Source organism: Choloepus didactylus, chromosome 21, assembly GCF_015220235.1.
Source record: "Choloepus didactylus isolate mChoDid1 chromosome 21, mChoDid1.pri, whole genome shotgun sequence".
NCBI lineage: Eukaryota > Metazoa > Chordata > Mammalia > Pilosa > Megalonychidae > Choloepus > Choloepus didactylus.
In genome coordinates this window covers 25,854,113-25,876,100 of record NC_051327.1, presented here as the reverse complement: position 1 = coordinate 25,876,100, position 21,988 = coordinate 25,854,113, and the positions used below count along the sequence as shown (strand labels likewise).

The 21,988-nt window shown below is 62.8% G+C and overlaps 1 protein-coding gene across 1 annotated transcript in view; it reads left to right on the top strand.

Annotated features, from left to right (window-relative positions):
- The window catches only part of ELFN1 (extracellular leucine rich repeat and fibronectin type III domain containing 1), a 64,370-nt gene extending 50,136 nt beyond the window's left edge, over positions 1 to 14,234 (top strand). Inside the window, exon 2 of the mRNA XM_037814583.1 lies at positions 11,279 to 14,234. Within this exon, the coding sequence (XP_037670511.1) occupies positions 11,500 to 13,896 (2,397 nt within the window). The 5' untranslated portion in view covers positions 11,279 to 11,499 and the 3' untranslated portion in view covers positions 13,897 to 14,234. The remainder of the gene's footprint in view (positions 1 to 11,278) is intronic.
- Positions 14,235 to 21,988: the final 7,754 nt, after the last annotated feature.

Below are 21,988 nucleotides of genomic sequence, written 5' to 3'. Positions count from 1 at the left end.
CACAAGCAAGTCCAATTCTGCAGAATATTAGAATAACCTGCCATGTTTGTGTAGGATTTCTTATTCAAAGAATTCAAAGATGGCTTATTATTAGAAAAACCCATTAATATAACACAGTATTAGCAGGTCTAACTCAATATTGTGTTAGTAAATGACAAAAGGCATCTAATAAAATCCAATGTCTGATTTTAAAGTAACCACTAAAAATAGAACTAGAAAGATACTTTCTTATCACAGTGAAGACTCTGTCTTTTGGCAGCAGCCGGTGTCATTCAAAAGCATGAGACTTTTAATGCTTCTCATTGAAAACCTCTTAAAAAAGAGCAGTGCCTTTTGTGATTGTCCAGAAATCCTGGACATGGGAATAAGACGTGAAACAGAATTGAGTGGGACGTCTGTAGGAGAGAATTGTGATCATTTGAAGACAATGACTCCAGGTCTTAAGAACCCAAGAGAACCAAGCAGAAAATCTTTAATATGAGAACCTATGAAGGTGCAGGGTTGGGTGTAAAATAAACATAAACAAATCGATATTTTCATCTGTACCCACAGCAGCTAGTTGGAAAACAATGAAATAAACAGTCCCACTCACAGTGACAACCACAGTCGCTCTCAGGATCCCCAGGAATATATTTATAAGAAAAATTTAAGATCCTTATGAAGACTTCTATGGAGTTTTCCTGGGAGATATCAAAGAAAACCAGAGCAGCGAGAGGCGCCACGTTGGCATATTATAAACGTGGTTCTTCCGAAATTAATTCATGGGTTGAGTGGAAGTGCATCAGGTAAAATCGTTCCAGAAGGCCACCTGGAAGACAGAGCGAAGAAATCTGGGAAAGAGGAAGGATGCGGGATTCTGCCTGAGTAGACGTGGACGCCCCTTGGGAGGTAAAGCGACGGAGTCGGGGTGTGTTGGCGAAAGGAGAAGGCACAGTCCCCGAACAAACGCCCTCGACAGAGCACGGCACACTGTTTCTCGCCCGTCCTGGGCCTTTGCGAGAGAAAGGGGAGCTGTCAGCTGTAGGCACGGATGGCGAGTGCAGGTGGGGACGGCCCTGGAGGATGAGGGCTCGTGGTCACCTCTTTTGTCGGCGACGATGGGTTTACTGTCTTCACGCGCCGTGCACCTCACTGTCCTGTCGGTGCCTGGAGGGGAACGAGGAGCCGGCTGTGCGCTCGGGGAGCCTGGGGTCTGGGGTCTGGCACCATGTGGAGGTGGACACGGAGGCCGCCCCGGGGGGCGAGCGGGGCAGCTCTGGGACTCCCGGGGCGAGGCCCAGCCCAGGGCCAGCTTGGAGCAGGGCAGCCTCCAGCGGGTGACTGGTTAGGGCAGGGGCAGTGTGGGTTCTGGGCCCAGGAGGTGGCACCCGAGATACAGGGAGCTTGGGGAGACCGTGGGCTTTCGGACAAGGTCTGCGCCCAAGGCCAGGCTGACCCTTCAGAGTGTGGCTCTTTCTGGAGGGCACTGGGGAGCCACGTGGGGGTGGGGGTGTACCAAGCAGTGAGGAAGCCCCTCCCGCTGGGGCGGGGCAGAGCACCCCAAAACAGGAGGAGCAGGTTATTCAGCAGTGTCAGGGTGGCTGTGGCCCATTTGGGGAAAATCAGTTTTGGTTCTTCTTTACAGCGGCCAAATGCTCTCCAGGTGGATTGAGAAGCTAAGTGTGAGAAGCCAGACTGGGCCCAAGGGTGGGTGCATGTGGGGTCTCGGGGATGTGGGGTCTCAGGGCAGGGGGATGTGGGGTCTCTGGGATGTGGGGTCTCCGGGATGTGGGGTCTTAGGGATATGGGGTCTCAGGGACATGGGGTCTCAGGGATGTGGGGTCTTGGGGATGTGGGGTCTTAGGGTGGAGGGACATGGGGTCTTAGGGATGTAGGGTCTTGGGGATGTGGGGGTCTCAAGGATGTGGGGTCTCAGGGATGTGGGGTCTTAGGGATGTGGGGTCTTAGGGTGGAGGGACATGGGGTCTTGGGGATATGGGATCTTGGGGATGTGGGGTCTCAGGGATGTGAGGTCTTAGGGATATGGGGGTCTCAGGGTGGGGCGATATGGAGTCTTGGGGACATGGGGTCTCAGGGATGCAGGGTTTCAGAGGGGGCGGTTGTGGGTTCTCGATGTGGGGTGTAGCGCCCCAAGCCTCAGGAGAAGACATCGATGGCTTTGATGACATAAGGATAGAAACACAGTCTCTGAGTTCTGGCTGTGGTGGGGTGTCCTTCCTGAAGCTTCTTTTCCTGGGGGCACGTGGGGGGCCACGATGGGGACGGGCACCAAGGTTTGGCGTCTACTTTCGCAGCTCAGGCAACCCGGGGCTCCTTAGTGGCTGGAGCCGGGTCAGTCACACGGTGTCCATGGACGGGGGGACGGGGGGGGGGTGATATGGCCTGGCCGCGTGCAGAGGTGGGTCCTGAGGGTGAGGGGTAACGGCTGCCCCCACCAGGCTGAGGGTGAGAAGAGCCTCAGCCATGGGCAATTACCAGAGAATGTTCTATCCGGACCCCCAGGCTGGGAGAACAAGCAGGAGCAAGCCACCCCCCCCCAAATCAGAAGCCCCTGGCTGTCCCTGGTGGTCAGAGCGGTCACCGTCCCTTCCCAGCCCGTGGGGCGGCCACAGAGGCCGGTTCCCAGCTCCTGGGAACCACGTGGGCATCCGGCTCCGGCCCAGCAGTTCATAAACCGCGGACACTCGGACAGGCCCTTCCTGGTGTTTTATTTCCCTTATTAATCCGCGTGTGCACACTGATTGCTCGTTTAGAGCCGCCGCTAGAAACCCGTGCCCCAGGTCTTCCGTACGATTGATAGCGGCCCGGAGGCGTCCACCCAGTCCACGGTCATCGTCACGGTCACGAGGCCGGAGCCGCCCGTGCGAGGCCATCACCAGCCGGGGGCTGGGGGAGCACGGGGAGTGGGAGGGCTGGCTCGGCCCCTGAGGGTCCCTCCAGCTCCCCGTGACGCGGGCCTGGGCTCTGGCTGGGCTGAGCAGCCACACGGGGCCGCACCCCGGGCTCGGGGCAGTTGGACGCTTCGCAGAGGTCAGTGGCTGCTAGGAAAAGCCGAACCAGCACACCTCGGCCTTGAGTCTCAAAGCGGCCGTCCCTCAGAACAACTAGAGAGATTCAGGGCAGACTACAGATAGGACTTCCCGGCTGCCGGGGCTGTGGGGGTGCTCTGGGGACAGTGCGAGGCACCCCTCAGACGCGAGCCCCTCGCCTGGCTCCAGCGGCTGGGGCTGGGCCGGCGTTCCCGGAGCAGCCCCGAGCCGTCCCCGTCCCCCGAGGCCTGCCAGCCGCTCCTGAGCCCACGTCTCTGCCAGCGCTGAGCAGGGAACCATTGCAAAGTGATTTCTCCCTCCAGCGGTGCCGCACATCATGTTTTTTTAATTTAAAAAGATGCCCGGCGGAAGCATAACAGACGGTTGAATGTTTGGGTCCCTAATTAACTGCAGCGCAGCCCGGAGCGCCGGTCCCAGCGGGGGGAGGGGAGCGCGCTCGGCTTCACCCCGGAGGCAGGAGGCTCCAGCGGGGAGGGGCAGGGGCCGCTCAGCAGGGGCCGGGGGCCATCCGGGGGCCGGCCTCGCACGCCCCTGGGCTCCAGCTGCAGGTTCCGGTGCCCCCTCCAGGAATTCCGAATTACCAGGGAAGGGCAGGGCGGGAATCTGCGTTTTTAATAGCAGGCTGGGGAAGCGTTGGCTGCCTGGCTGGTGGAGCACTTCCCCTCGCTGAGCCTCAGTTTCCCCGTCAGTGTAATTGGGGTTGCACCAACACCTACCTCACCGCCCACTGGGGAAGGGGCTCGGTACACAGCTGGCACTCGGGACCCATAGGCGAGTGGGGGATTCGCGGTCCCTTCTGTGTCACATGCCAGCCTCCACCCTCAGTGCATCCTCTTGGTGGCATGAGGACGCTCCAGAGGCTCAGAGAGGCCAGGTGGACAGCCCAGAGTCACACAGCACATGTGTGGGGACTTGGCTTCTTTCCACCATCCCTGGCGCCCTCCAAGTCCTGTGAGGTGGGAGGGGCTGGGTGCAGGCAGAGACTCTCTCCCCCGTCCTGGTCCCGGCCCCTGGGGGGCAAGGTCAAGGCCAGCGGGCTCAGGGGCTGCCGGACCCCACACTGCAGCCGAGTCCCAGAGCCGGTCCTGCTGAGTCGGCACTTCTGCCCCCCCCCCCACCCCAGGTGCCCGGGCCCGAGCCAGCCTCCTCGGATAAATAGGAAGGGGCAGGGGCTGGCTGGGTGACTGGGCAGAGCTCCCACGGGCCGTCCTTTTCTGCAGGACCACACTTGTCCAGCGTCCTGCTCCCCTTCACGTGGTATGTGCATCGACCTGAGGCCGGGGGCAGCTATAGGAGAAGGGGAGCACCCCAGGACCAGGCACTGGATCCTCACCAGAACTCTGCAAGGCAGAGACTGTTCTACTCGCCATTGGACAGGCGAGGAAACAGAACGGAGGAGGCCCAGAGAGGCCAAGTGACTTGCCCAGGGCTGCATAGCAGGAGCCCAGCAGCTCGCTCCGGGCCACTCGGACTCACTCCAGCGCCCGTCCCGTGGCCCGCTCTTGGCTGGCCCAGCCCCTCAGTGCCCATCGTGGGCCCCTGGGCTCTGCGGCAGAGCCGTGAACAGTTCTGGCGAGAGCCGGGCTGCAGAGGCTGGCAAACATCAGCAGTAAACACGATCTATCGGAAAAACATTGGAACGGTGAAAAGTGATCGATCTGTAACTCTCCGTCCATCTCCCGCCTCCCCCACGGGGCTGGCCCTCGGCCCGAGTTCCCCTCCGGAGGCCGAAAGTCCCTCCGTCAGCAGAACCTCGGCCAGCCCTGGCCGCTGTCTGGGCTCAGTGATCGAGGAGACAAACAGTATTTTTAGACAGGTCGCTCCCGTCCCTGCTCGGCGGTGGCGATTATGCAAACCCTGTCGTAACAAGTTTAAAAGCCCGGAGCCACCGTGTTTCTTGATTTCATCAACGGCAGCACAGGCTGCAGATGACGGGACAGAAGGGACTCTGCCAGTCGCACGCGCACTGTCCCCGTCCTCCCCGGGTGACAAGTGCTGTCTGCAGTGGGGAACGGGCGCATGTGAATTGAGTGTGAGTGCACAAGTATGTGTGAGCACGTGTGGCTGTGAGAGCATGTGTGTGCATACTTGTGCACATGTGTGCACGTGAACCCCGTGACTGTGAGCACGTGTGGGCACACTTGAGTGTGCACATACGTGTGCATGTGCATACCCATGTGTGTATGCCCGTGTGTCCCTGTGTGTGTGAGCACATGACTGTGAGCATGAGCGTGTGCATATGAGCACACATCAGTGTTCATGTGTGTTCCCATGTGTGTTTGTGTGAGCCTACCTGTGTGAGCGTGCCCACGTGTGTGTCAGCAGGAGAGGCTGAGGAGGCCCCGGCCAGGGAGAAGTGAGGCCAAAGAGCCCCTGAGGCCCCCGGCCCAGCCTTGCGTGTTTCAGGGGAAACCGAGGCCAGGAGGCGGATCCCAGGCGGAGTCCACCGGCCCCTCCACCCTGGCCCCGGCTCTCCAGGCCTCTCACCCCTCTCACTGGGCCTTCCGCCACCTGGTACCTGGAGGCCCATGTTCTTATGGGCTGTGCCGCCGTCACCTCCAGCTCCCGGGCCCCCCGCGCCGGCCCGGCCACCCTCCAGCCTGTCTTTGGCTCAGCACTGCTCCCCCTGGCCCTGCACACACCGGGCTTTGGGGACACTGGTCCTTCTCCAAACGCCCGGGGCCACCGTGACAGAGCAGCACGGACTGGGCAGTGTGGGCAAGGGGATGGCGTCCCTCCCGGCTCTGGGAACGACGAGTCCGGAAGCCAGATGTGGGCAGGGCCAGCTCCCTCCGAAGGCTCCCAGGGAGGCCCCTTCCTGCCCCTCCGGCCTGTGCTGGCCCTGGGCATGGCTGGCCTGGGTGGTGGCGCTCGGCCATCCTCTGTGTGCCTGTGTCCCCCTTATGAGGACACCAGTGGAGGCTTGTGCGCTCCCGACTCCAGAGTCTTAATTTAACCCATCCTACCTGCAAAGACCCCCTCTCCACGCTGAGGTTCTGGGGTCAGGACTCGGACAAATCTTTTGGGGACATAGTTCAGCCCGACAGCAGTGTACTGCCCCAGAGGTGAGGTCCCGGTGCTTTGGCCCCACTGGTGGCTGGGGGTCCCGTCCTGCATGCCCTGTAGAGGCCCATGTGTGGAGGTGGGTGAGCAGGTGCCGACAGGCCGGCAGGCTGCTGTGGGCCTGTCCCCTCCCTCGCCGGGCCCAGCTCGTGCACGATGATGCAGCATCCCCTGCCCGACTCCGTCCTGCACTTGGAGCTGCCTGGGAGTGGACGTGTCCATCTGCCTGGGGAGGTGAATGGAAAGAAGATGTGCCGCACATTCAGGATAGCATTTTGCAAAGTCAGAACGTGACGCGGGTGTGCACGGCCCCATCAGATGTGTCGGGACTTATGTGCAGAGGGGCTCGGGTGGGTGTGGCCCAGGGTCAGCTGTGGTGACACTGATGCAGAGGGTGGGTTGGCCGCCGGAGGTGGGGTCTGGCCCTGGGTGAAAGGAAGGGCGGCACGTGTGTGAGAGGCCCCGTGGCAAGAAGGGCTCTTCACTCCCATTTTAGTTGAGAAAACAGCTCAGGCGTCGTGGCCGCTGCCTGCATGGCTGGAGTTGGAGCCAGATTTCTGCCTCGTTCGGCCCCTGTGGTTTGAGCCGGGCTGGGCGCCAGGCACTGCTCTGGGGCGGGGCCAGGAGACCCGGGATCCTGCCCTTGTGGGTTCTTGTCTTGGGGCAGGGGCAGAACAGAAATAGATTTAGGGAATAAAGGAGGAAATTGTCAGAGAGCGAGTGCCAGGCCGAGGCCTGAACTGGGGTGCGGGGCGGGCCCTGCAGGCGGGGGGCTGGCAGGAGCCTGTTTCCGTTCATCACAGGCCCCCTGGCTGCGGAGGGGGACGGGCCATGGGGTCCTGGGGGACGAGGGAGCCGCATCCCGGTGGATTCAGGATACGGTTTGGAGGCGGAGCCCGAGCTGAGCTGGTGGGCTCTGGGGGCGAGGAGAGCGGAACGAGGGGTGACGCACAGGCTCCGGTTTGTGGGCGGGGGGTGCGGCCTGGGGAGCTGCCTTGGAGGAGCAGAGGGCGGCCGTGGGAGGACGAGCCGGCCCCGGGGACGCTCGGGTCAGGGCGAGGAGGAGCCGCCGAGGGCACCGGGCAGCGCCGGCGAAGGACAGAGGACAGAAGCGCGTGGCCGCGCGGAAGCCCAGGGCGGAAGGCTCTCCAGGGGAGTCCAGTGCTGCTGGGATGCTGAGGCGGATAAAAATAGGAACGCGGCCTTTGGATCTGGGAATATGGGTCGCTGGTGAACGCGAGGAAGCAGCTCGCAGGGCGTGGGGCCGAGGGGGCGTGACGCGGGGAGGGGAGAGGAACGTGTGGCGGCTCTTTCGGGAGCGTTTGCACGGCGGGGAGCGGGCAGCCGCGGGCCCGGGTGTTGCTGTGGGGAAGGTTGCAGAACTGCACTGTCCGACAGCGGCGCCGGTCCAGGGCCACGGGTGCCGGGGACCATCCTGCCGGCCACAGCAGACTCTGAAGATGCCCTGCAGCGAGCGCCACCGACGGCTCTGCCTCGGGACATCTGGGGGAAGGAGCAATGCGGCGGGGGAGGGAGGGTCTCGGACATGGGGCGGCACGGCTGGAGTGAAGCGGGGCGAAGGGGCACGCAGGTGGTGGCTGCAAGCCTGATGTCTCTGGAGCACGAGGCCGAGGGTGCAGGGGACAGGGTTACAGGGCTCGGGGGAAGGGGTGCTCATGTCGGACTGCGGGGAGTGAACCTCTCCGAGCGGGCCGACGACTTGCCAGGCCGTGACCGACTGCTCTGTGACTCCCTCCCAGGGCCTGGTGGCCTCTGCTGTGACAAGACCTGAGCCCGGGTGGTAGGTCGGGCGAGGATGGCGCAGGGGGCCTGGTCTGATGCAGCAGGCCGGCCTGACACAGCACTCTGCAGGCCTTCCAGAGACGGGTGCTTCATGAGCAAACCAGAGAGCACAAGCGTGAGGCGACACACTGTGTACAGGGCCATGAACAAATGAGTGAGTGAGTGGGGGTTAGTGACTGGGTGAGTGACTGGGTGAGTGAATGAGTGACTGAATGAGTGGAGGAATGAATGAGTGAATGAATGAATTCCAGATGATTGAGTGCATGTACAAAGAAATGAGCAAGTGAGTTACAAAAAGACTGAGTGAATGAATGAATTCGAGATAATGGAATGAGTGTGTGCATGTATGAATGGATTCCAGGTGATTGAATGAGTGCCTGTGTGAATGAACGAGCAAGTGAATTACCAAAGTCCTGAGTGAGTGACTGGGGACAGTGAGTGCTGGGGGGCAGGCGGATCTGGGGGTGCCGGCCTGGGGGCGGAGGGGCCCAGCCTCAGCCTCTGGAGCTCCTGCCTCCCAGGGGTTGCTCTGACCCAGGCCCTGTGGCTCTGAGGGGACATCTGGCCCGTGAGGGGCTTCCCGTGGTGGGGGTACCCGGGGCTGACAGGATGTACGGAGCAGGAACCCCGTGACCGTGGACGAGTCCATCCCGGCCCTTGGCCTCAGGCTTCGCATCCATAAAGTGGGGGGTGGCGTAGAAGGGGCAGGGGCCATGCTTCTGGGAGGGGGGATCTAGTCTTCCTCCCCAGCTGCTCATGCCCACCCTCTGAGCAGACCCCTCACCTGCCAGATTGGCCAGGAGGCCGGGCACTTCCTATCCCCCCTCAGGCCTGGGCCCTGCTCGCCCCAGCTCCAGGGCCAGGACCCAGCCCCCACCCCAGCCTGATGGAGGAGGCGCTGCTCCCCTGCTGCCGTCTTCCCGGGCAGGGGGCGTTGTGCCCCCCAGCACCACTGACAAGGTCCCCGACCCAAGCACAGACCCCAGAGGGTCCCACGGAAGGTGGGGGTGCCACGGAGGCCACGAGAAAGGACGGGATGGGGGGCAGAAAGGAGAGCCCCGGACCACACCTGCTGGCCTGGGAGGTGCCGGCACACCCACCCACCTCAGGTGGAGAACCGTTCATGCACGTGCACACACAGGTGCACACATGTACACGCACACACGCAGGTGCACACGTGTACATGCACACTCATGCAGCGTGCACTCGCACTCAATGCAGGTGCACACGTGTACATGCACACACTCAGGTGCACATGTGTATGTGCACACATGCAGCGTGCACTCGCACTCACATGCACGTGCACACGCACCAGGTGGCACCGATGTCAGCGATAGGGCCCCATCCCATGTGTTGCGTATAGGCTGAGAAGGTTCCGGCGTGTGTGAGCGGCAGCCTCGCCACACAGCCCTGCCCAGCCCCCAGCTCCAGCCTGAGCACACGTGCAGGCCCTCCCAGGCCAGGCTGCCTGGCGCCCCGCTGTCTCCATGCCTTCGTGCACAGAAGCAGACACACAGACAGAGCCCGGCACACATGAACAGGACACACAAGTGTGTGCTCCCCGGTCAGCCCAGCAGCCCTCGGGCCCCTCCCGCCGGCCACCTGTGGTGAGGGCCTCTGGGTCCCGTAATCCTGCTTAACTGGACTTTGGGCTATTTTGAGCAAGAGATTACGGGTGCTTACAGTTGGCAGCTGAGGCGCCGGTGTCTTGGGTGGGCCTGCAGCTCCCACACACACTTCCTGCCACCCAGCGGCCCAGGACCAGGGGATGCCGGGATCTGCTCTCCTGGCACCAATGGCCATGGCCCAGGAACAAGTGGGGCACACGGAGCAGGTCCGAGGTTCAGCACCTGCAGGCAGCCCCGATCCTGCCCAGCCCAGGGCTCTCGGTCTTCACAGGCCCGTCATCTGGCAGGCTGTCCAGCCTCGTGGACGGACGGGGCGGCTCTGACACACAGGCTGCGCAGGGGGCAGGGGAGCCAAGCACCCACGGCCGGGGCTTCCGGGTGATGACAGCAACAGAGATGAGCTCAAAGCAGGAGGTTTCTGGACATCAGCAAGCTCCCCCGTGACTGTAGGTTTTATGTCACAAGCCAAACCACACAGGTTCTCGTTTTCCTCAGCTTCCCCTGCAGGCCCCTTTCTACCCCAGAGCCACCCCTGCTTGGGCCGAGAGAGGTCTTGCGCTTTGCTGGGTGTCCCACAGGTGTCCCCAGTAGTGCCTGCGGCTCCCAGGGCCTCTCCCCAGCCCCTGGCCCCGGCCCTGCGGCTCTCACCCCCTCTCTTCAAGCCAGCCATGGACCCTTCCCCTGAAGCCAGATCAGAACTGCTCTTCGTGATGTTCCTGAAGGAAAGAAAATCCATGGCACGTCATTACATCCTCTTTCCTGATGTAAACCACTCGGTGCAGACCAGTTGCTGATGTCCATGTCCACGACACGCACAGCTGGCCGCCTGCCAGGCTGCCACGGCCCAGGGGCCGCTGTAAATCCAAACATCAACGGGCAGACACACCCGTCCCTCTGCTCTGGGGGAGAAACACGAGGGGCCGGGAGGCCACCGCTGCCCCTGGGTGCGGCCACAGCTGCCCGAGTGCACCGGGGTCTCCTGGAGCCCCCCCCCCCCAGAGCCTGACACCCCCTCGGCGTGCGCACAGGGGCGGGGGCAGAGGGAGGAGAGCTGCTGTCACATCGGGGGAGGGGACCACAGGTGGGGGGTCAGGTCGCTGAGGCCAGGGAGGACGTGTGCCCCCTTCCTTCCACTGTCCACTCGCAGACACCAGCCAGCTCAAGTGGGGAGACTGAGGCCCAGAGGGGCCCTGACATGCCCGGAAGGCCACAGAGCTGAAGAGTTCAGGCCACGAGCCCGGCCATCTGAGTCCTGGGGCAGCGCCTGGGCTGGGAGGAGCAGGGGGAGGAACCTGGGAGCTCCGGAAGGTTCTCTGGGGGCCACAGGCTGAGGACGCGCTGGCCAGGGACTCAGAGCACCTCCTGCAGGCACCCACCTGCGCGGGGCTCCCTGGAGCAGAGATGACCCACCCTATGGGGGCTGGTCTCCTGGGGTCAGGGGTCTCGTCCCCAGGCCCTGCTTCCCTACCGAGGGTGAAAACAAGATCACCGGTGACCCGCCGTCCTGGATTCCATGTGGTCACAGTGGCTCTGAGCCCAGCCGGGCGGCAGAGGTGCTGCCCACTTTGCAGATGGGGAAACTGAGGCCCAGGGCTTGACAAGAGCACATGATGGGAGGGTCCCTCCTGCCGCTGTGCCTTCCTAGCCCGGCCATGGCCACTGTGCATCTCCGCTGGGCTGGGACTGGAGGACCCCGGCTAACCCTGTGACTGGTCTCTCCTCTTTGTCTTGCAGAAGTCACCTCTCCGGACTAGGCTGATGGGCAGGGGGGCCTCGGGTACTGGCTGCGGGCAGTGAGGGAGGAGAGCCGGACCCCTGCCGCGCAGCCATGCAGCCTGGGACAGGACACCTCTGACCGCACAGGCGCCCTCGCCCCTGCCCACCGTCCCCCCGGGGGCTGCCACCTGGTGCCCCGTCCGTTGCCTGGGGTGAGGCGTCCTGTGGGCGCAGCCCCGATGGCCGGGTGCAGGTGGGGCGCGCTCTGGGTGTGGATGGCGGCGGCGGTGCTTCTGCGGGCAGCCGGGCTGGCCCGTGGCGACTGCTGGCTCATCGAGGGGGACAAGGGCTTTGTGTGGCTCGCCATCTGCAGCCAGAACCAGCCGCCCTACGAGGCCATCCCGCAGCAGATCAACAGCTCCATCGTGGACCTGCGGCTGAACGAGAACCGCATCCGCAGCGTGCAGTTCGCCTCCCTCAGCCGCTTCGGCAACCTCACGTACCTCAACCTCACCAAGAACGAGATCGGCTACATCGAGGACGGCGCCTTCTCGGGCCAGTTCAACCTGCAGGTGCTGCAGCTGGGCTACAACCGGCTGCGCAACCTCACGGAGGGCGTGCTGCGGGGCCTGAGCAAGCTGGAGTACCTGTACCTGCAGGCGAACCTCATCGAGGTGGTCACGGCCAGCGCCTTCTGGGAGTGCCCCAGCCTGGTCAACATCGACCTGTCCGTGAACCGCATCCAGCAGCTGCACAGTGCCACCTTCGCCGGGCTCGCCAGGCTCTCCGTGTGCGAGCTGTACAGCAACCCCTTCTACTGCTCCTGCGAGCTCCTGGGCTTCCTGCGGTGGCTGGCGGCCTTCACCAACGCCACGCAGACCTACGACCGCATGCAGTGCGAGTCACCGCCGCTCTACTCGGGCTACTTCCTGCTGGGCCAGGGCCGGCCCGGCCACCACAGCCACCGCAGCATCCTGAGCAAGCTGCAGTCTGTCTGCACCAACGGCGCGGACACAGCTGGCCCCCACCCCGGGCCTGGGCCCGGCCGCTCGCCGCCCCCGCCCCCACCACTGCCGCCCGAGCCCAGCGACGCGCCCTGTGGCGACGAGGACTGCTTCTCCGGAGACGGCACCACGCCGCAGGTGGCCCTGCCCACACCGGCCACCCCAGCTGAGGCCCGGCCCCTCATCAAGGTCAAGCAGCTGACGCAGAACTCGGCCACCCTCACGGTGCAGCTGCCCAGCCCGTTCACCCGTATGTACACGCTGGAGCACTTCAACAACAGCCGGGCCTTCACCGTCTCCAAGCTGACCAAGCCCCAGGAGGAGATCCGCCTCACCAACCTGCTCGCGCTCACCAACTACACCTACTGCGTGGTGTCCAGCAGCTCCGGGCTGCACCACAACCACACCTGCCTCACCATCGGCCTGCCCAAGCCGCCTGGCCCGCCGGGCCCCGGGCCCAGCCCCTCCACGGCCACCCACTACATCATGACCATCCTGGGCTGCCTCTTCGGCATGGTGCTGGTTCTCGGCGCCGTCTACTACTGCCTGCGCAAGCGGAGGCGCCAGGAGGAGAAGCACAAGAAGGCGGTGGCGGCGGCGGCGGCTGACAGCCTGAAGAAGACCATCATCGAGCTCAAGTACGGGCCGGAGATGGAGGCGCCCGGCCTGGCATCGCTGCCCCAGGGCCCGCTGCTGAGCCCCGAGGCCGGCACCCACATCCCCTACCTGCCGGCCGCCGGCGAGGCCAAGGAGTACCAGCTCGCCGACAGCGGCGACACGCCCAAGGCGGCCAAGGGCAACTACATGGAGGTGCGGGCAGCCGAGCAGGGCCCCGGCGGCCAGGGCTCAGCGGCCGAGATCTCCACCATCGCCAGGGAGGTGGACCGGGTCAACCAGATCATCAACAACTGCATCGACGCGCTCAAGTCCGAGGCGGCCTCCTTCCCGGGCACCAAGGCCGGAGCCACGGCCGAGCCGCCGCTGGTGCTGCTGGCTGAGCCGCTGGCCGCCAAGCACGGCTTCCGGTCGTCCGCCTTCCAGGACTCGCTGGCGCACGGCCTGCAGCGGCACCCCGGCGTGGACACGGCTCCAGTGCCCACACGCAGCCCGCGCGCCCTCCGCGCCGACACGGCCACGGCCGAGGCCAAGTACATCGAGAAGACCTCTCCGGCGGCGGCCGCCATCCTCACCGTCACCCCCGCGGCTGCCGTGCTGCGCGCAGAGGCCGAGAAGGCCCGGCAGCTCGGGGAGCACCGGCACTCCTACCCCGGCCCCCACCCCGCCGAGCCGCCCGCGCCCCCGCAGCCGCCCCCGCCGCCCCTCGCCGGCCTAGGTGGCCGCAAGCCGTCCCTGCTGGAGCCGCTGACCCGGCCGCGGCCGCGCGACCTGGCCTACTCGCAGCTGTCCCCGCAGTACCACCACCTGGGCTACTCGTCCAGCCCCGAGTACGGCTGCAAGGCGCCGCAGAGCATCTGGGGGCGCTTCAGACTGAGCCGCCGGCGGCCCAAGGACGACGAGGAGTTCATGGCCGCCGGGCACGCGCTGCGCAAGAAGGTCCAGTTCGCCAAGGACGAGGACCTGCACGACATCCTGGACTACTGGAAGGGCGTGTCGGCGCAGCACAAGTCCTGAGCCGCCGCCGTGCGGCCCTCCCCGCCCGCTGGGCCGAAGCGGACATGAGGGCCACAGCGGCTCTGGGTGACCCAGACTCGCCCCCAACCGGCGCGTGCACCTGAGGGGAGCCCCAGCCCCCACGGGGACGGTGGGTGGAGGGGGCAGTAACAGGGGCGGCCGCCGGGAAAGAGAGGGCAGCGGGCTGGCTCCTGTCACCAGATGCCCTGGCTGGCGTGGGCGGCGTGCACACACACACATGCATACAATGTGTGCACACACAAACACGCACACAGTGCACACATACACAGTGTGTGCACACACAATGCACATACACAACACACACTGTGCACACACAAACACGCACACAACACACACAATGCGTGCACACAATGCACACACACAACACACACAATGTGTGCACACAAACATGCACACAATGCACGCACACAATGCATGCACACACAACACACGCACAATGTGTGCACACAAACATGCACACACAACACGCACACACGACATGCACACACAAGGGACTTGAGAATACTGTGGCTTGGGGATGGGGGTGGGGGGGTGGGACTTTTTTCCTTATTTTTCTTCCTTTTGATTCTTCTCTGCCTTTTTGTTCTTTTCCTCTCTCATTCTCTCTTTATTTCCTTCCTTTTTTTAAAAAAAATAATAATCAAAGTAAAGTTCTTAACTAGATGTAAACCGCGGGTCCCGTGGGCCGCGGCCGGGCTGGTCACCTCGCGCCTGGCGTGTTGGCGCAGCCCGTGGTTTCCCGGGAGCTTCCGTCCGGCCGTCCGGCTGCTGCCACCTCAGAGGCCGTCAGAGCGGGTGCAGGCAGCCGTGCAGTCTCGGGGTGTCCCGGGGTGGCCATGAGGGCAGGGAAGGTCACCCGCTGGCCAATGCACATTGTGCACTGTAGTCGTTCTGTTGTACAGAAAAAATATTTCTATATTTGCAATGTTTGCTGTAAAATGAGAAAGAAAAACAAGACTATGTCTACTAAAAAAATCTGCAAAGGGAAAAAACCAAATACTTGTTTGCACTGAGTTTTTCTTTGGGTTTGAGGGAAAGACTGTTCAGTGTAGGGGTGGCCTGGCCTGGGGGGTGGGTGCTTGGTGGCCCCTGGGAGGGGCCACGTGGGGCTGGAGAATGTTCCAGGCTTTGAGAAGGAGAGCCCTGTGGGTGGCCCGGGCTGGGCAGGGGCAGGCTTGGGTGTGAAGCGGGCGTGAGGTCGGGGGCCAGGCATGTGAGTGTGTGTGTAACCAGCGTTTGTGCACAGCCCCTGGAGGCAGAATGGATGTGAGCGGCCCGTGGGCAAGTCGCTGCTCCTTCACGTGGGCGTGACTGGTGGGTTGTTGGTGTGCGTCTCAGTGTGCATGGGTGAGCCTGAGAGGGTTTGCAAGTGTGGGGCCCCCTGTGATGACCGGAAAGGGCACCCTAACATCCCCCTGCTGAAGGCCCCCAGGGACCCTGGAGCCCTGACACCCTCACCCCCCGCCGAACCCTGCTGGGCCCTCCACAAGCCAAGGCTCGGTGCTTTGGGGCCGTGTGTGAACAGCACGGAGAGGATTAGGATCCTGACACCCAGCCCAGAGAAAGTCCCCCTCCACAGCTGACCTGAGTACTTCTTGCTGCTACGACTACAGACCATCTCCCGTCCTACAGGCAGGAGCTGCAGCGAGACCTGGAGGAGAGCGGACTCGGCTTCCAGGCCCTCGATCCACCAGCTGGAGGGGGAGCCCTGGGCCCACCCCTGGGGCTTGCCCCCAGCCCCCAGCCCCAGGGCCCACCAGAGCTGCCTGCTCGTGGGGGTGAGGAAGGCCTGGGTTGATGAGGGACAGGCACGCCTCGCCCTGCACCGCCCACACACTGACTGCCCCGGGGCTGCCCCCCGACGCTGGGGTGCCAGCGCCTCATCTGAGTGCTGAGCCACACACCTTTCTCCACTGGCTGGGGAGGCACCTCCTCTCTCTTTTTAAGGGCCCTGGTTGGTGACCCCTGCCCAGGCCCTCCATCCAGGGACCCCCTGTTCACAAGCTGAACTTCTGGCAAAGACCCCGGAAGGCAGGAGGCTGGAGCTGGAGTGGGGGCTGAAGACCAGAAGGCACAGAGCAACGGGGGCAGGGGCCGAGGGTCGAGGGTCGGGAGGGTCCCCGCGAAGGACTCGGCAGGTGGGCCCAGGGGGGAGGGAGGGCCGGGGAGGGAGCGGGGCGGGGGGTTAGCAGCCTCTGCTTACATGCCCTCTGCAAAGGGAAGCCCACCCCTTTCCCCGGCAGCTGTCCCCCGCCTTGGGCTCCTCCCTTGGACTGAGCCGAAACCACTGGCTCCCCAGGAGCCCCCACAGCCTAACAGCGAGGGGTCCTTCTGCCTCCCCCAGGCTGGCTGGCCCGGGCCCGCCGTCTGTGCTCAGGTGACCCCGTCAGGTGACCCATCAAAATCCTGCATCACGGAGATGCACAGCCCTGGGGACCCTGGCTGGCTCCCCAAAGTGGATCATTTCCTGAGGACGTGCATGTCCTGCTCCTCCCGAGGGGCATCTCCCTCTGCAGCTTCTCCCCAGCTCTGGCAGCCCCTCACCCTTCCCCTGGTGGTCACTGAGGACAGCTCGAAGGGTGCCTGCGGCCCCGCGGGAAGGCTGGGGCGCGGGACAGGGAGAAGGGGCTCAGGCCAGAACCCGGGGCAGCTGGAGGCCCAGGCCACACGGCGACGTGGTGACATCGGGTCTTGGGACAGGAGGGGCGGAATCAGCTCTTCACAGGGAATCAGGAGCATCGTGGGTGCAGCAGAGCAGAGCCCGCCCCGGTGGCCGGGAGACCAGCCAGAGACGGCCCGAGGAGGGCCACCAGCCCACGAGCCCACCGAGGGGGCCAGCAAGGGCCTGGGCAGGACGCGGAGACAGTGGACGGAGGGCAAGGGTGCTGGGTACTGAGCAGCCAGGGACGCCCAACCTGGACGCTCAGACCCTCCCAGGGGTGGCAGGTTGGGGCGAGGCAGCTCTGACCAGTGTTTATTGAGTGCCTGCTGTGTACCTGACACCAGGCTGGGTCCTGGGGACGCAGACCCGTACATCTCACTGCCCTTGATTTGGAGGCGGTCGTAGAGAGGGCAAACACACTCACTAAGCACCTACTGTGTGCAGTGCCCGGCACCAAGCACCACGTGAGACTGGAGCAGAGTCCAGCTCAGCCCCTGTCCCCTGGGAGCTCCCAGGCCAGGCAGGGTGTGCAGGGAGGGGCCCACCCAGGGAGGAGGGGCGTTGGAGCTCCAGGGAAGAGCCTGGAAGGCTTCCTGGAGGTGGTGGCATTTGGTTTGCATAAGGGGAGACCGTGCTGAGCAAGCAGGAGTGGAGGCTGTAGAGCCGAGGGGAGCTGGCATCCTCGTGGGCTCAGAGCAGAGGTCAGAGTTCCGGGGAAGACACCTGCTGCCGAGGACGCGGGGCCCGGCTCCCCGAGGGGCAGCGCTGGGGGCGGCTCTCGTTCATCTGGGAGATGATGGAGCCCAAGTCACCGGGTCGACCCGGCGCTGGCACCCACACCTGTGACCACAGCAGGAGCCGCTCAGTCTCGGTTTCCCCGTTTGCCCCCTCCTCAGCGCACTGGGGACAGCAAGCGGCAGGTGGCAGGTGGGGCCGGGGGCAGATGGTGGTGGCTGCCTCCATTATCTGTCGCCACAGTAATGCTTCATCACAGACAACCCCAAGACGCGCCTGCCGCTCACTCGGGGGTGGCTCTGCCTGTCGGGGTGGCTGGCGCGCATGGCTGGGGCCGGCCGGCGGGGAGAGCGACCGGGGAGCTGAGCTGCCCCCACCTCCCCAACCCCGGCCTGGCCAATGTGAGTCCCACAACCAAGCTCCCGTCAAAGGAGCTGGCCTGCGGTGAAGGGCCTGGAGTCGGGGAGGTGAAGAGTCGGGGCGTCTGTGCACAGAGGACCAGGACGTGGCCGAGCCCCACGTGGTCCCCCCACGGGGACGGCAGGGTTGGGTGAGCAGGACTCCACGGTGGTGCTCCTGAAGTTTCCACTGTTCCTTCGCGGGAACAAAATACACCCACGGAGCCCCCACCGCGCAGACAGCCAGAGCCCGTGGACCCAAGAGTCAGGCCCCGACAGCAGAGAGGTGACACCCCAAAAGAGGAGAACCCAGTGGCAGTCTGCTGCGGAGGGGGCCCAGCTGGGGGAAGGAGAGCGGCCGTGGCCAGGGGCCGCCTCGGGGGTCCAGCTACCCCAGCAGCACCCCCACGCGATGACAAGGCACTGCGGGGGCAAGAGGGCTGGGGAGGCTGCCCAGGGCGGGGGACCCTCAGGAACCTGAAGGAGAGTTGGGCATGGGGACAGAGAGAGACCTCAGGAGCAAAGGAAAAGAGGGTGCAGAGCCCCCCACACCTCCACCCCCTGCCAGAGGTGGGGGCAGGCGCAGCTGATGTCAGGGGCTGGGGCTCCTGCCCCAGGCCGTGGTGGGCTGCTTGTGAGTGTAAAGAAATTAAATTTAGGCTGAGGGCAGTAGGGAGCCAGTGACGGTATTTTATAGAACAGTAACTTATTGATTTTTTCCCTTGTTTCAAAAGTAGCCCTTTTATTACATAAACCTTAGAAAACAGTTCAACATACAGAAGAAACTAGAAACCACTGACTCCCACCACACAGCTGGCTGTGTCTGTCCTTCTAGTCCTTTCTTTAGAAATGCAGCAAGACCAATTTTTCCTCTATGACCACGTGCACAGAGACGCCTCTATTTTCCATAACGCGCCTTACTCTGTAGCCTCCATCCACCCTCGACGGTGCCTGGAGATGGGAGAAAGCGGACAGTTTGCAGGGTCCGGGTGGCGGGGAAGATCTGGCCAGGCACGGGGGAGCAGGGAGCTGCGGGACCCGTGTTTGAGTTTGCAGGAAAGGGTGTCCCGGGGCTGAGGTCACGGCGGGAGGAGATGTGATGAGGGAAGGCCCTCTTTCCTGCCCCGTGGTTTCGGCCGGGTTCCGTTCTTGCCACCGGGGACGGGGGTGCCAGCTCCTCACTGGCCTCAGGCCCAGAGGCGCCCGCAGTTCCCTGCCACGGGGCCCCCTCCGTCGGAGCCACACCGAGGCCGTCCGCGTCTGCAAGGCCACCGGGAGCGGCTCTGCCTCCCGTCCTCCGCGACGGAGCCCCACACAACGTCCCGTCATCATGGACGCGACGTCCCCGCCGCTCACCACACACAGAGCCGCTGGAGGGAGGGCGTCCGGGCTCCGCATTCGGTAACCACCGCACGTCCTGCTCACACTCGAGAGGAGGGGGCTGCACAAAACCGTGCCCCAGTGGGAGCCGTGATGGGGGGTCCACACCCAGCCGCTCGAGCCAGCACCATGACACGGGTTGGCTGAAACAATGGGAGCTGATTCGCTCACGGTTTCGAGGCCGGGAAATTGTCCAAATCAAAGCCTCATGGAGACAAAGCTTCTCCCCCAGAGACTGCGGCCAGGGAGCTCAGACTTCGGGAGACTTTTGGCCTGTGCTCGCTGGCATGCTGGGGCTATGGGAGCTTCTGGGTCCCCTCCAGGATGTGTAGGAGGCAGAAAGGAACCAGAGAACTCACCGCTGGGTTGCTCCTCAGGTCCCTCAGTCCCTGGCTACTTTCCAGAACCTTCCGTGTTGCTTGTTGTATTATGTTGAGTTTCAGTCTAAGAGAGAGAACCAAGGAGAAACAGGCTTACTCCATCTCGTCCAGAACCGGAAGCCTGAGCGATTCTTAAAGCTTTATCTTCTAAGCGCCTATCAAATTCTCCATTTTTGCTATTATGTTTTTAACTTTCAAAAGCTTTTTATTACTTGAGAGGTTTTGTTGTTGTCATTGGCAGTGTCCTGTCCCTGAGTCATGGATCCAAAGAGCAGCAATACTGACAGTCCTTAACGACTGTGATAATCGGGAATTGGCCAAACCAGAAAACGCCAGACACTCGGAGCTGACCGTAAACAACCCGGCTGCCCATAACAGTTCACAGAGCTGGACCAGGAGCATGGAAAAAAGATGCTCTTAACTCTCTGACTATAGTAATTTAAATTTTAATTTAAAATGAACCGTTTTTCTGGTTTTAGTTTGGGCCATATGACACATTCCTCAGGTGCAGTGGGTCCCGGTTCTCCTTTCATTTTTAAAAGTGGTGCCTTCTCCTTGCTGGAATCTTCTGTGCCGTGGCCGGGCTTGCCGGCGGGGGTCCCGTAGGATGGCCTGCTGGCGTGTTGGGGGCACCAGCTGCCAGTAGAGAAATCTTTTCTCTTGGGCCAGTCTCCCCAAAAGTGATTTCTCTAACTTCCTGAACACCCGGCCCCAAGGTCTCACGCTCGCTGACACATCTCCCTCGTTGTGCAGTGCATCCCTGCCCCTCGGTGATGCCATCTGGGATCCCGGGTCAGTGAACTGCCCATTCCCTTGGGTACTGGCAGAATCACCCAGGAAGGAAGGCAAACCATGCCTGGGACATGGGCCATCCAGCCAGGGTGAGCCCAGGGTGGACGGGCCCCATGGAGTCAGCTGGCCACCGAGTGGTCTCAGGGATGGCACCACCACAGTGGCCCGGGTACCTGACACAGCAGACGCCAGATCAGGCCTCGCCATGGGCCCTGCTGACCACGAACCCATCGTCCCCGCGCTGGGATGGCTGTGGACAGAGGCTGGCTGACACCTCCCGGCCAAGCTGTCCTTCCCGCTCAGATGACGGATGCCTCTTCTGCAGTGGGTGCTCTCTGGGGGTGCTGAATGTGACAGGGAGACCCACACACTTCGTGCCCACTCCACAGGTCCATCACATGCCTCTTTCCCAGCCGTTTTTGTCCCCAACCTTCCAGTCTCGTTCCTTCCGTGGCCTCAACCCCAGCCAAGCATTTGCCACTGTCCATGAGTCCATCCTCACCTCCGGCGTTTCTCTCCACACACAAACTGGGTGATCCACTGCCTGGTACTCCCTCCACCCGGGGCCAGGTCCACAGGGGGCTAGAGTGAGGCAGCAGTAGATTCTAAGATCCCCAAACATAACTGAGTTGACCCACCCAGGCTTTCTCCTTCTCCATCAGCTAAACCCAAGAACCCACAGGTGTGAGCTGAAGGGGTGGCACTGTAGAGCAGTGGCTGGTGATAGGGGAGCCTGGGCCACCTTCTGTGCCCTACAGCCCTGCCTGAAGCCAGACGGGCCAGTGTGTTTGGGTGATCTGGGGGTTTCTCATCGTCGGTGGCAGCCTTGGTGGCACAGTCCTCTGCTACCCTATGGTTAGATGCCCAGGGACATGCCAAGAGCTGTTTGTTGAACTTGGGCACAGTTCCCTGTTGCAGATGCTGTGGCGTGGTCCAGAACTTGGGGGCTGCGTGGCCTCTCTCGTTTATACGCAGCAGATGGGTGTGTTAGTGTCTCCCACCCACTCTGGGATGTGATAGCGTATTTGATTAACTATCTTGGCCGAGAGCCCCATTTCAAGAGCTTCCCCTTGGCCTTTCTTACTCCAACAACTGCCACTGCCCGGGTCAGGGACTCGACCTGGGTGTTTGTCCAGCTGGTCTGCTCCCAGGACCCAGGAGGGGACAGCCCGGGTACACCACTCCATCGATTCCAACCGTGACGCCACGAGGGCCCTTCGCTTCCCTGTGGGTCAGCGTCATCTTGGACCCTGCATCCAACCAAAAGCACAGCCCAGGAAGGTCTGCACAGCCCCTTCCCCGGTGACAGGCCCCTGGGTGACGGGCTGGTGGTACCTCTGGCCTCCCAGAAGGGTTCCCTGGCGGAACAGTTGCTGTAAAACGTGCTGTGGAGTCGTGGGGTCGTCGCACGCGATGGGTTCTGGTCTGAGAAGCGGAAGCAGACAACAGCCTTCTGCTGGTCCATTCTCGACCCACGTCGGTGATCTCCCTGAGCCAGAACATTTGCTGGGCGCACTTCTCTCTTGCCCTCTGTTCCAGTTTGCTAATGCTGCTGTTTATACAGAACACCAGAGATGGACTCGCTTTTACAAAGGGGGTTTATTTGGTTACAAAATTACAGTCTTAATTAAGGCCATGAAGTGTCCAAGGCAAGGCATCGACCATTGGGTACCTTCACTGGAGAAAGGCCGCTGGCGTCCGGAAAACCTCTGTTGGCTGGAAAG